Raw genomic sequence first — 15,309 nt, forward strand, 5'->3', positions numbered from 1 at the left:
TCAATTTCTGTCCCTACACATGAACTAATGCGACTTTCACCATTTCCCTATATCTTACAATTCTACAAAACACTTTTTTCCCCAAAAATTTGTTATTTTTTACTTCCAAAAGTTACTAATTCTTTAATCTGTTATTAAATGAGACAGCACCGTTAGTCAAACTCGCCTCATAGAAGTTGAGAGTAATCTGCTTTCAAACAAGAACAATCTAAAATGTATAATATAATTGAAGGTCAAATTTGCCAAACACTGCCAAATGATTTGTACATGCAATAATTGCTCCACCTGTTGGTTGTTTTGTGGCAATGTTAACATTTTAAAGGGTTGAATAACTGAATCAAGTGTATCAAAAGCCCAAAACCTTTAAAAAATACTGTATACAATATGGATGTTAGCTCATATCAACCCTAGTGTAGTTGTTTTATGGTAAATGTAAGTATGTAAGCACACAAACATGTTATGAAATGTCGTAGGACAAACCACTCCCAAACAAGTGTTTTTCTTTTTTCTTTAAACAATAATATCACATATAAATTCTCTCTATCATACATCAATTTGTAAGACATTTTACAAATTAAACTCAGCCTGAAGTACAGAAGAAAAGTACAAGTACATTAAGACACTGTGACACCTTTTGAAAACAGTAAGGCACCGATGCCTGTGGCATAGGTTCCAAACTAAAAGACAAAAAAAAAAAAATCACCAATTAAGAAAAGCTTAAAAGCAGAGGAATATAAAAAAAACTTGTCAAGGAAATAAAAGCAAAAAACAGTAGTGGAAAGCATAAACATTTTCTTTTTAAAATATTATAAGTGGAAAACATCTTGTGTGAAAAGATTATCAGGACAATGCGCTAAAATCATTTAGAACCAAGTATTTTAGTTTGTTTGTACTGAAGCTAAAGGAAGGCCATAATAGTCTGAATTTGAAATGCACTATTGATGAATTAAGTGAAACATTGAAATTCCACTGAATTGATCAAACAGTATTTTAGCAGTATTTCTCAATTGTGTGGTTGTGGTTATACATTGGTTTGCTTGTTTGGTTTGAGTCTTTGAATTTCAAAACCCCAGAGACCTTTTAGATGTCTCGGGTTATCCAACCGAAGTCTTATCAGGTAAAAGATTGTATTTTAATTGTTGAATTTTGGTGTCTGAATTACATTTTTCTTTTTGAACTTGAATTTTAGTTGTTTTAATTTTGGAGGCACATTTCCATAATTCACATACATTAAAAAACAATTGTACACTTGCTTTTTTAAAAGGGCAATTAGAAATACTACATTTTGTAAAGCTTTAAAATCACTGGTAATGCAATTAACTAAGTTTCAGTTTTAGATTTTCAATAGCTCCAAGAGAAATAAAGCAATTTTGGCCTATTTTAGCTTCCGTACATTGGTAGCAAGACCTAGTGTTAACGTCCAGAAAATAGATGGCACGTTAACACCACTAATAAGATGATGTGTGTTCCTCTAAGGAAAGTCTGAACCTGTATTTTGAATCCATTTTTATTTTATCTACCATCATTTATATATACGAAGAAAGAAATTCAACTTCTTCACTGATGATATTATCTTGACTGTGGAGACTGGCTGCCATCTGACACCCACTGACAGTGTGAAAGATCGCACTCTTTCCTGAACACCTTCTGTTGACTCAACACCATCACTCCCCTTTTTTCGGCAGGCTGTTTTTAATTAATTTACTTAAGATCATATCAAATTATCCAGGCTGATCAAAAAACAAATATTGCGTGTGGATTTTGGATTCAACGATATGATGTACAAGTGAGCTACTGCCATGCTATCTTTGAGACGGTGCTCTTTACTGTTGTGCTTCTGTTCCACACTGTTAAAAATCATCAAAGGTTTAAACTTTGTAAGATTGTTTTGATTTGAGCTCTCGTTACATTGCTTCAGAGAAGGGAGTTAAAAGAGGACACTGTTAATTCTCCTCTACAGAAAATAAATTAACAGAATAGACAACAGCAAACCAGAATAGTATTGCTCACAGGGGGCTTACATCCACAAACACAATTCCCTCCCCATTATAGATACAAAAATAGATAAGAAAACATCTACTGTATATAAAGTATATGGCAGACAATAAAAATGTGGGTTACTTTGTGCCAAATCACGTTAATTAAATTCAGAAATAGTTACACCCAACGAGAAAATGCAGTAACTACCTATATCACAGCACCCCGTACTGAACCTTTCCTGTCAACACACACACACACACACACACACACACACACACACACACACACACACACACACACACACACACACACACACACACACACACACACACACACACACACACACACACACACACACACACACACACACACACACACACACCCCCACACACACACACACACACACACACACACACACACACACACACACACACACACACACACACACACACACACACACACACACACACACACACACTTGGTAAACACTGCACAAAGCAAGCTTTCACCACAACCACAGGCACAGTTAAGAGTATATGTATTTTCTGTTGTCTGTAAATGAAATGAAGTGAGAAAGTAGCCACAGCTAAAAATACCTGTAGACATTCTGCCAGTTTGTCAATGCACACTGTGTGTATTCCCTTCAGTGAGTGTGTGCTTTCTGGAATTATGGATGCAGGTCTGTGTGCTCTCAGGGTGTGTCTGTGTCTGTTTTTGTAACGGATCCACTTACAGAAATGTATAAACTGACTAAAACATAAGGCAAAGGAATTCTGTGCGTGCAGCCACAGTACTTATTAGCACCAGAGCGGGCGAAACAGTAACAGGCACATGTTTTTCTCACATGTACTGCTGTGATATATCAGCAGCAAGTTATTTTTAATTGAAGAAAAATGTCATCAATGCCTTTGACATTCTCTGTGATGTTTGACTGGTGGATGGTAACTCAATATCGCACAACCACCAAAGTAAATACAACGATCAAATGTAGGCTAACATGTCTGCCCATGCTTTGAGAAAAACATTGTGAAATGCTTATTTCCGATAAATTACAGGGTTTTTTTTCTGATAAAGATATTGTTTGTTAAAGATCATTAGTGAAACACATCTTGTAAACACATATGCTTATTTCTTCTCAGAAATAGCTGCTATACGCCATCGAATCACCAACCGTGTTATTTCCGATAACGTATTTTTTTCCCGATAGAAATATAGTTTTTCAAAGATCATTAGTGGAAAGCATTCTTAACACTTTTTTTCTCTCAGAAATCAATGCTAAACGCCAGCGCAGCACCAACCGTGAGATGTTTTGCTGTATTGCTGAGAGCAATTCATGAAAGTGTCGTTGTTCAGCTCAAATCTCTGAATTAGTTCCCTGAAAGCCTATCCAAAATGGCCAGCACTTCCTTGGCCTCTAAATTACTTCGATGACGCCTCTATCCCTAGAGAGTTCTGCTGGCTATATGTCTGAATTCAACACATCATTTTGAAAAAATTGTAGTGGGCATTTGGGGTAATAGAAAGAAATAAAAAAAGATGTCTACGATTCGGGATACCATTCCCTACAAAGTATCATCACTTGGTATTGTATTGTTACATTTACAACATAGTGATTTACCTGATTTGTATACATATTCAATTCATGAAACTTCTCTCACTAATGTCTTCCCTGTATGGTAAAGGTGTTCCGTTTTTGTTTCTAGCCCAAGAACAACAAGTATAGTGTGATAAATCAACCCGCTCCATTTCCCAACGCATCACGAGTTGAACCACTTTGCGTCAACATTTAACATAATTATTAGCCCAACGCATCAAACTATGAAGCCTTACTATGGTCACAGTTTAAAGCAGGCGGTTAATAATGTGAATTCTAACAAAAACTAGACTAAGTACATTTTGCAATAAACGTCTAATGTTGTCGCAGATGGGAAAACATTTACAGTTAAAAGCCTGATTTGTTTCATAGAGTAATAAAAGGTGCCTTGTTTGCGTCCGTATCAGGGTTAGGTCCAATTCAAAACCTTTTTTTTTACTGCCTGAAAATGTGATTGGGCTGGATTGACACATGACGAAAAAGGTAGCTAGCAGCATTGATAGTAGCTTAAGGTCCACATCTCCTGCTTAAACAGAAGAAATTCACACTCAAAAGAACTAGTGGTGTTGTTTTCTCTGAGGCAAAGCATGGCACAGGTGCTGCCCTGTTTACTGATGTAACAGGAAGTTGCTACAATCAGCAAGCCAGTCAGGGGTAGGAAAAAGGTTTAAACCCCGTAAAACGTGATAAAAAAGCACTTCCCTGAATCAATAAATATGAATTTATCACTAAGCAAAAGTCTCAGTTAAAGGGAAAGTGTTAAGATTTGGCTATACCCAGATTGCAACCAACTGAATACCATTCCATTAACCAATGTCTTTACGAAACTGTGGTAAAAAGGACGGTAAGTGCAAATCGTAGAAACTCTCAGGTCCTTCACCTTGCTCCTTGCTCAACCTTGACATAACTGTACTATAGGAGCAACACAATTAATGTGGCGACTGGCAGAACAAGTTATACAAGCGTGTTGGAGAACTATGATGGCCTTTGTAGAGCCACTGTCCGTTCTCGTACATGGCGATGCAAAATGGCGGACTCGAACGAAGAAGTCCCACTCTTAATGTAGATACACAGAGCTCATTCTAAACTCACGAAAAAACTAAAATAATTCCTTGTTTCAGGTGATTTTACACTAAAACATAGATATGAATACTATACTTGATTTATGTAAGTATATCCCCTGAAAACTACACACTGGCCCAAATGATATTTTTTGATATTATTTACTAAGAGTTAGCCACTGAAAAATGTGGGCATGGTTTATTTGAGGTCCTGGTAACAAAAGCAAACAATCCCACAAATGTAATTGAATTATTGCCTGAAATCACCATCTTCTAAGTAAGCCACGAACACTTTAAACCAATTAAGAAAAACAGGGAGCAAGAACACGTGAGTTTCATGGAAAGTAGAAGTATTGTAAATATGATATTAGGGCCTCAATGCCTTTAACAATGGTGGGGCAAAGTCTATTTCAAAACGTTCTACTTTTAATTTGAAAAGTTCTGGATTGTAAATTTAGAAAGATTTTCTTGGTGAACCTTTAAATTCATGACATAAAGTTGTAGTAAACGTGAAGAACAACAAAACTGATGTTTCACATTGTAAACCTCTTTAGTAAAATGACAGATAATCCTGGTGTCAGTTGTGTGAGCTTGAGGTGTGTATACACAAAATTATCCCTCGCGAATTTACTCAGAATCTGCTCTTTGAAACAGAAGCTTACTGTAGGTCATCACTTGGCTGTCCATAAGAATAAATCACATTACTAGCCGTACTACTAATCAACGGCTATCAGCGAATTTTCAAACAGTGCCATGAAAATGCTTATATTGTGCAAAGTGCAGACATGCGTTGTTTTGTGTCTTTTCCTTCACCACCACTGACTGGTTCATTGGACGTCTTTCACATTCATCGATTCCAGCTTAACATATCCATTTCTTACCCATCTGGGAAATAAAAATGCTCTGTCCAGTTACCCTCACTCTTCACTTGTTCTCTTGCCGTTAGGACTCCAACAAACTGTGCCAGCGGCAAACCTGCTGTCCTTTAGACTCTTTCATCAGAGTCCAGTGGGTGAGCTCCTCCTCTCCGGAGCTGTTGAGGCCGAGCGAAATCCATCCGATCATCTCCTTACGCTTCATGCTGCGCTTGTTGTAGACGGAGAGGATGAGCGTGACGTCTGATAGCTGGAAAAGAGCTACCTGGAAGACAAACGTCTCTTTGTACGTTGGGTTGGGCTGTCCTCGACAGATGGATGTCTTACACTTGGACATCTCGTGGCCCATGGAGTTCAGTAAGGTCAGCTTAACATATGTATCTGGGCAAGAAACAGAAGTAGAAAATGAAAGAGGAAATTATGTAAACTCTAATGGCCTGTGTCCACATAGCGCCTTTTTGAAACGTTGTTTTCCTCCTTGCTCTACGGCTGTATAGAACATTATATAGTAGGGCTGTCAATCATTTTAAATATTAAATCGAGATTGATCACATGATTTCCACAGTTACCTCTCGTTTAAATCGCAAATTAATTTACCTTAAAGATAGTTTTTTATACTCTTATAAACATGGTAATGGACAAAGAGGATTGCTTTATACAAAATGTATGTTCATTATAATTGCAATAATCCAAAACAAAAATAGCTGTAGCCACAGTATTTTCAATGTATGCTATTTTATTCTTCTACTATACTTTATACTTCTAACGCTGGTCAAAAATAATTGTCGCAGCGTTATTAACGCAACCCTAACAGCCCTCATAGTAGCACAGACAAATAATACAATCCACGGGGAGCGATGCTAGTTTGTCATACAACATTAATGGTACGTTGACGAGATATCGTTGTGACATGGTTTTAACTGATGGCACCTGACTTGAGTACTGGATCATTTGTGCAAAATCCCACTGTTTCCTCTTTGTATTCTCTTTGAAATTAAAGCATTACTGCACGCTGCAGCTGTGTTTCCTCTGCAGCAGAGTGTGACCCATTTTCCCCCACAAAGCATTTGTACTTGTAATAATGTCACTGCAGTCGGTGTATACCATCATGACCACATAGGATGCTGCTTTTCTCCTGATCAAACACGAATCGCAGCTGTGAGTGTTCCTGATAACAGAGCGAGAACTCAAAGGGTGCGAACGGTGTTACTTCTGTCTTGTTGCTATGCAACTACTGTACGTCTAACCTAAAGTAGGGGATCATGTTGAAGATAAAAATGGACTAGAAAAAGTTAGTAATGCCTGTGCTTAGAGGATAAGGAGCCTCTTCTAAAACAGATGATGTAGCTAAAATTAATGATCCTCATCAGGAAGCCCTCCAGGAGCTGCTATTATTTCTCTGACTTTGACATAATGTCAGTGTCATGACATACATAGAGACTTGTAGAGCCCAGGGCAGTGTCCCAAAATGTGATGCATGCCTGCTGCAAACAAATGAGAACATTCAAATACATATACCACGTCCCTGATGCGGAATTGTAATGCGTCACAGCAACGGTAGTAACAGACATTGCTCGAAAGCGGAAATCTAGCTTACAATTCTTATAATCAAACAACAAAAGATACTTTTTGTACAGATTGTAATGTAACTGATAATATTCCCAAGCTGATTCCCTTCAATTTGAGTGTAAATCAGTGCCTATTCCGAAAAAAATCACTCCCAATAAATCTTTTTCATTTATCGAGGAGAAAAGTAACCACTGGCATTATCAAGTGATTTAGCATTCACCGTTTCCTTTTTCCACTCCTCATTTCCATGCCTAAATCATGATATCAACTGAGGCAAATCCAGCGGAAAGCAAACGAGGCGAGACTGGCAATCACAATGGCTCTTTGAGAGTGTTTCGCCCCTCGTCTACCGCCGCACTCCGTAATAATGCTGTGTATTATGTTCCTGTCTAAGAGGGAGTATAAGGAATGAATTGCCGAGGCTTTCATGCCGTCGAGTGCCAGCTGCCTTCCAACGCCGAGCTCACCGCCTCGAATCACACATTCAGTTGCTCTCTTTGACATAAAAGCACAGTGGAAAAAATAGCCTTGATTTCTTTTTTGACTGCTGCTGAATGGGCTCTGTAGAGCTGTGGATGTCTTAAGTGGTCAGTAGCGGTGATGCATGGCTCTTTGGTATTGTTGCTGAATGAGAGGGGGCTGCGACTGATGATTAACTTGACTTGTCGCCTCCGTACTGTTTTGAAATGATAGAAAAAGGAGCTCTGAAATTGCTCCGCATCTTTCACCACGCTCTTTCCACTTTGTAACAAAGTCAATCAAGGCCTTCATGAGGATTTTGCACAAAGATTTTTCCCTGTTAGCAGATGTGACTATTTTCTAAATGAAATGTGGATTCGGAATGTGGATATGCTATTCAGGAAAGCACAAACAATATCCAAATCTGGCAGATAGTTATTAGTTACATGAATAAAAGGAACGCAGCAATTAATGGGAGGACAGGGCAGTGTGTCTTCCAGATGAATATGGATCTCTCTGTTCCTTTTCTGTTTCAAATGCTGCAAGCAGAACTGTAAAATGTTAAATTATAACCAAAGCATGCAGAAGTGTGCTGTTAGAATAAAACCAGCAGTGGATGACGCACAGCTTTTCCTTCTAGCTGGAGTTAGCATCCTAAGTGTTACTTCTGAGGTAAAACATAAAAGACTTGCAGGCATCACGAACACGACACAGGTAGTGAGAGTGGGAGCAGGGGTCGTGCAATACATTCAGTACACATTAAAGAACAAAGGAACAGGGGCTACAGCAAGCAGCTATCTCCATGGATACGTGTTTGAAGAGGGTGCGAATGTAAAGCATGTAATGCTATGGTTTTCTTTGAAAAGTAATTTTGATTTAGTACCATATTTTACTTTCAGAAACAAGCATTATGTATTTTTTGCCGAGAGTTTGATGAGAATAATTGATACAACTCTTGTGTTTGTATGCTATGTACGCAGCAACAGCCAGGAGACTGTTAGCGTAGCTTAGCATAAAGACTGGAAGCAGTGAAAAAAGCTAGCCCAACTCTGTAATTAATTACCCACCCACCAATAACTCAAAAGCTCTCAAATGAAATGATGGTATCCCTCATGAGTAATTCATCCCAAATGATGACGTTATTTTGTAGTCCTACCTGGAAGTTAGCATCCCACCATGATACCATGATAATGTCCACAAAAAAAAAAATCACGGTCAGTGTTACCACTGCTAAGCTAAAGGTGGCTAATGTTGGGCCTGAAGACATTTGGAAGTCTAATTTATCCGCTTGTTAGCAACCGCTGTTTTTATGAAAAATAGAAGGTTCAGACATTCACCAGTGGGGTATTTACTGACATATTTTATGTTGTAGAAAAAAGTGTGAACATCTCTTAAGCCTCTGTTAACCACAAATCATATTTCAAGCAATTAACTAAAAACAGATTCAAGAAAATTACAGAAAGTGGTTGAATGCTAACTGATTTTCAGGTTTTAAGACTCATTCCTGCACCATTCAATTGATCTTTTGATTTATAACTCTCTAAAACTGATATGCTTATTTCGTATAATGTTGAACTGTTGCTTAAAGTAAAACAATTATAAAAATCCTAATTAAGTTGACAAGCTCTTGTGCTAAATGTCTATGTTTTCCTCGTAAATCATTATTAACAAAAATTTTTTTTTCATATTTTAAGGGAAACCAGATAAGTAAATAAAATAGTTAGAAATGTAAACTGGGTATATTACAAATGGACCATTGGAAAAGTGTTCCATGAAGCATCCATGAAGATAGTATGAAATGGTCGACAGCGAAAGCATCTCACTATGCGGCAGGGACAGAGACTCACCTCTGATTATATAAACCTGTCCACCTATCAAGTGTTTTAGACAACAGAACAGCCCGTCTGACAACAAGGGTTGGACAGCAGTAAGAAAAAACAACAGACCAAGATGTCAAAAAGGTAGTAGGGTTAGAAATATCAGGAGCAGACATGACAGAAGATGCAAGGGAAGAGAAACAGGGTCATTAGGCCACAACATCATACAAAGTTCAATAAGAGGCGTTTGAACTTAAACCCCTGAAAACTGAGCAGGAAACAGGGATCAAACCGGAGAGAAACTGAAAGCAGGTAGAGCACTGACATAGGAATATGTTTTATACTTCTGTCTGGATCATTCTTAGTTGAATAAATGAACGGAAATAACATACATTTCTTATACATTTAACAAAGGTCTTTCACATTAGCTTGGACTACATTCAAGTTCCTTGTTTTTCTACACTGAAAAAGCTGAACCGTTGGCTTTAATTAAATGTATTATGTCAACAGATTTCACATAACTGTATTAGGTTAGTTGAAAGCAATAATATTAAGTTTAAATACAAAATATTAGGAAATCTATTGACATAAAACATTTAATTAAAGTAAACGTTTCAGTGTTTTCAGTGTAGTGTGAGAGAACCATTTACAATTATACCAATTCAAAAAGGTTTTTTACTGACAGTAAAGTCGATCACTTCAAGGGTTTTCATAAAAAACACATTTATTAGTTTGTTTGGTTTGCTAATCTGTCAAAACATTTTGAATAAAGTTGGTGTAGAAAAAACATTATTAATTGTTGTTACATTTGCTGTATATACGATCCGTGGTGGCAAAACAAATTAAAACTAGCAATACTCAATTCTGTTACAAGTACTGGTCAAATGTACCATTTTAGAATCATATTCAATTCCTGGATTCTGGTGATAACATTTAATGTTACTTTGTATACTTCTGCTGAATATTCCCCTAAGTACTGTACTGTATATGTGAAAGTGTATTTATTAGTTGATTTATATTTTGTATGCCCTAATAATCTGAATCTGTAAAGTTACTAAAGCTGTCAGATATTCATCACTCTTTTGGCAGTGACTCAAATAAAAACGTTTTAGGGTACTTACTGGGTGGCTTGTTGGCTGCCAGGTTTTTAAAATGGATGCCTTTGATGATCTCCACGGAGAGACGTCCTGTCGTGGCGTTGTACACCAGGCCCACGAGGATCTCCGGTGTTGAGGTCTGACTGACAGACTGGAATGATGAGGCGCTCTCACTGCACGTCATATCGGAAAGGCTGACCTGGGAATCACCACCCTGGAAATGTTGGCAGGCATTTAGAAATGAGTTCACTGTTATATCTATAAGGAAAGTCAGGGTCAATATTCCCCTATCTAGTTCAATATTGAGAATGTTCATTTGTTTTACCTTGTTCTGAAATCCTAAACAGGTCTTACCGTGAGAGCACAGCATGGGTCCAATATGACGGGCACAGACATTTTGCCCTGAAGGTTGAGCTTGGTAAGGTAGAACATCTTCTCCCCGAGCACCTTCTCCTTCTTCATCCGCTTCATACTGTAAAGGCGGAATCGGATGGCGTAGTTGCTGATCATCTCTGACTCCACGTGGCTGAAGCGGAAGGTCTCGCTAAAGATTGGGCAGGGGCCTCTCTGGATTCCTGTCTTGGCTCTCTGCTTCTTGGTGGGCAGCAGCACCAGGTGGACCTGCCAGGAGATGTTGCCCGTGCGTTTCAAGGCGGGAAGATCCGACACTGCCATGATGGTAATGGCCAGCTGCTGGTCGTCTGAGTCAAAGTCAAACACAACGTCCAGAGTGCCATATTTGGCAACTGAATCTGGTTCATAACCTTTAGGGAGCTGAGCTGCTGATCCACGGGCTGACATGTCCTGAAATAACCAATAAACATGTTCAATGTGCAATAAAAAACTCAATGTAAATGTTTGCTTTGTTTCAATTCGGATACTTCCCTTAGTATATTGCAATGTCGTAAACTGTGAACACTTGTGCAGTTTATCTTTTGAACAAGGATGTATAAAGACAACTTGATACAAATTGGAGGCGGGGCCCTTTTCATCACTAGGAAAGTTTCCCTCTGGCGCATGAAGCCAAAATGGCCTGACTCTCGAGAACTAATTTACTCATCCAGGGAACTGGGCCCATAGAGCATGTGCACTTGCAATTCCCTTAAGCCCTGCCTCCAATCAGCTGTCATAAGGACATAACGGCTCGGTCAAATGAATGGCAAGGGAAAATAACTCTGGATTTGATTTTAGGATCTAATTATACAATTAATGGTTATTCAAGTGTTAGTATTTGGAAGTTGATTTAGCTTAAAATATATAAACGCAGTAACAGACTCTTTCCCAATGTAATTCAATTGGAAAATGTATTTTAAAGATCTCCTATCATGCTATTTTTAGGCATATATTATGGGTATAAGATATATAAAAATATATAAAAAACATATCTATGATGTGTTTTGCTCAAAATACCAAACAGATCATGGATTTTAGACATCCCTCGTATCCCTCTGTTTCAGCCCTGTTATGGCGCATTTCCACTGCAGGGCCTCGCGTGGCTTAGTTCGGTATAGTTAGGCCTTGGTAGGCCAGGCTCACTTTATGCTGCGTGTCCATTACAGTTCAGGAACTGGGGTAGTAACTATAGTAACGCAGTGTAGGCGGAGCCGTGACGTCATCTTCAATGCGAACCACACAAAACCAACATCAGCCGTTAGCTGTTATCCCTCAGAGCTCACAGCTCCTCATATCTGTTCAGAAACAAGACAAAAGTTAAACAAGTACACACCACAGACTGCCTGTGTCATGGCGAATACAGTCGCTGGTTTATTTATGTCTGTATAGGCCGTTGTTGTGAGTGTGGACGGTCGGAGCATATACTGCGTTAGCTTAGCCGATCTCCATTCAGAAAACACGCATTTTAAAAGGTTTTTTGCCTGCCGTCTGTCTGCAGACTTGTCAAAGCATTAATTCATGGTTTTTACTAACCGGTATCAGTATGTTTTTACTTCGGCATCATTTTGAAATGTGTATTACAATTAAATCACGGTCAAATATGTTCATTTTTTTGTAGTTGCCAGCGATTCTCTCACTAGTTTAGTATACTCAGCCCGGTTGTTGGCCCGGAAAGAACGTCGATTTTGGAGAGCCAGAAAACTGTGAAAAAGTACCCGCTAGCCGGAACTACGCCTAGTGGAAACGCAACCAAAAACGGGCCGGGCACGGCACGGCACGCTTAAACCGTGCTCCGCGCTGTAGTGGAAATGCGCCATTAGAGAATGGCTGATTATTTGCTGGCCCCGCCCCCTTTTGAGCAGCAGGCACACTGTGAGGTCTGTGACGAGCAGGCTGTCTGCTCTGCTCAGATGCAGCTAAATTCTGCCGTGATTAAATGCCATATCATGTTCCAAACCACTTCAAGGATTATTTCTGAAACAGTATGGAGCTCAAATGCTTTTTCTCTTGCAGGTTTACTACAAGGTGAGTTGCTTTTTTACATATACTCTCTCCAGTACAGGTTAGCTCTGAGTGTTAGCAATGCTTGCTAATATAAACAAAGACCATATTACATCCAAAACACGTCGGGCATTGTTTCTGATAGCGACGTTTCTGATAGGGCAGCGGGTGTAAAGCCCACATTTCCAGCTCACTTGCTGGGGGTTTGATTTTGACTATGTAGTAGTATCTCAAATCACACAGCTGCCGTGCCCTCAACGGAAATGCCAATCACAGTTGTTACCTCTAACAACAATAATTTGCGATACCAAATCTTTACAGACTGCTCATTTAACCGTATAAAACTAACAGTGGCTTATTTTCGATACAATTATATATATTATATTGGTATGTTAATTAAACAGGGAAGGAAAAATAATTGTAAAATGTATTTAAGAGTGCTATGTTTACCGGAGCAACAGCAATCGTCTCTTCGTCTCCAGCTGAATTTGACCATGCTTTGCATTGAGAAACACCTAAACACTTAAAGGGGACCTATCATGCAAAATGCACTTTTGTACGTCTTTTATACATGAATATGTGTCTCCGGTGTTCCAGGGAACTCACCAAGTGTCAGAAAACAAAACCCTCTCTATTTTCCTCCATACCCAAATCTCTAAAAACGGGGCTGCAACGCATCTGATAAAAACTGATCCAGATTTGAACACGTTACTGACGTCAGGACGGTGGCGCTACGGCTATTGGGCCAACTCTCCACCTATCAGGGGAATGTGGGGTTGGGCCACGGCCGGCCATTGCCGCTCGAAAGCGCTGGAGACGCTGTAGTACATATGCCAGGCCTGTAAGTGGCGCTGTAGTCTGCCACAAAAGCAGCGAAGAAGACTTCCCGCGCATGGTTGCCATGGTTGCCCTTCTGTTTATTCTCCGCTGTGGCTCTTTTTCTCCCTCCCCGAGGTAAGCGTTTGCTCCTGCTGCTGTAATTCAATGCAATCCCTCCCCGTCGAGGCAAGCACTGTAATTCTCTCCGGTTAGTCCACCAGCAGATGACAAACACCCACCTCTCCGCCTCTTCCAAGGAACGAGGGGACCGTGCGGCAGAGTTTCAGTTAGGTTTTTTTTTCGCCAGTCAAGATGTCCGTTAAAGTTTAAATCTTCCAGACAAAATTAGAAAAGTGCCGGTCAAAGGTCTTCTTTGTTATTTATTGAGCTTTAAAACAAATGAATAACGACTCTATATAATAATATAATAAAACACGGAGGACGGAGATCTCCCCCCTCTTCTGACAGCCCAGCAGCTGTTCAGAGCACGCTCCCCTCTCCTGCAGGGGGGCGTGGTCAGCTGCAGCTCACAGAATCAGCCCCCTGCAAAAACAGTGCTGGAAAGAGCAAATGGAGCGAAATGAGGCATGGCTAAAATGCAGGATCTGTTTGGTATTTTGAAAAAAAAACTATATTTATATAATTTATATAGGTATGGCCCTACAATATATTGTTCAAATATAGCATGATAGGTGTCCTTTAAAAAACAGCAAATGTAAATAGAAGAAGTATGCAAATTAAGACTCTCAGGTACATCCTGCATCCCTGGTATTTACCTCTGGGCTGAGGACAGCTGTACTGTCACTGGGTACGTCCTCTTCGTAGCCCTTGTGGAAGTTACTCTCAGAGTCGTGGCCGTCGCTGCACTCACTGGGGCATTTGCCAAAAGACAGGTGGGGACTGCCGCTGGTGTAGGACAGATCACACTTTGCGTCTCCCAGGTCCGACAGCGTGCAGGACATCCTGGGAGAGCCGTTCTCATCCTGATAGGGCGGAGGCTGAAGCTCATCCAGCGGCGGAGTTCGGCGCATCCTCTGGATGCAGTTGGCTGCTTGGGAGAAAGTCAAGAAAGAGATGGAGGATCACAATTATGAACATATTTTTGATGTATCATATGATGATATGATAGAACGTACAGAGATCTTATAGATGGTCACTTTAAAAACTCTAATCAGGGTATAAATGATCTTTGGATGGAATGCCTCAAAATGTGGTATCCAGACATTCATGGTCCCGAGAGTATAAAGTCAATTGTACAGCCCTTGCAAGTCAGAGACTTCTCTTATCCTGTGAAATATCCCAGCATTACTTTGATTTTAATGTGTGTACAACAATCATTACAATAATTGCCATTTCTGAAAACTTTGTGACGGCCGCACATTGATTTAAGGTGTTTCTTCTAAACTGTAGTGGCAGGGGAAAAGGTTGAAGGCATGTTGTTTATCATGAAATGAACTATGATACATGTATATTATTCTCGCAACTGCAGTTGTTAATGTCCACTGTTATGTACGATTTGAGGGTGTGGGTCTGCAAGCCTCATCTGCATATGCACCTGTCACGGCACGCCCAGAGGCTTTTTAGTGGGCGCGTCACCGGGACGCCAGGGGTTGGTTCTCACGGGAGGAGGAAGTATGTGTGTGG

At 39.7% G+C, this 15,309-nt stretch overlaps 1 protein-coding gene across 2 annotated transcripts in view; it reads right to left on the minus strand.

Annotated features, from left to right (window-relative positions):
- Nucleotides 1–4,023: 4,023 nt before the first annotated feature.
- Nucleotides 4,024–15,309, minus strand: part of syt14a (synaptotagmin XIVa) — a 51,515-nt gene continuing 40,229 nt past the window's right edge. Inside the window, exons 4-8 of one of the 2 annotated variants that reach the window (XM_034135283.1) lie at nt 14,442–14,713; nt 10,807–11,256; nt 10,477–10,666; nt 9,386–9,442; nt 4,024–5,891 (exon numbers count right to left, since the gene is read on the minus strand). In XM_034135283.1, the coding sequence (XP_033991174.1) occupies nt 5,578–5,891; nt 9,386–9,442; nt 10,477–10,666; nt 10,807–11,256; nt 14,442–14,713 (1,283 nt within the window). In that variant the 3' untranslated portion in view covers nt 4,024–5,577. The remainder of the gene's footprint in view (nt 5,892–9,385; nt 9,443–10,476; nt 10,667–10,806; nt 11,257–14,441; nt 14,714–15,309) is intronic. The other variant, XM_034135284.1, reaches the window with a different exon arrangement.

Source organism: Trematomus bernacchii, unplaced genomic scaffold (genome assembly GCF_902827165.1).
Source record: "Trematomus bernacchii unplaced genomic scaffold, fTreBer1.1, whole genome shotgun sequence".
In the NCBI taxonomy this organism is placed as follows: domain Eukaryota; kingdom Metazoa; phylum Chordata; class Actinopteri; order Perciformes; family Nototheniidae; genus Trematomus; species Trematomus bernacchii.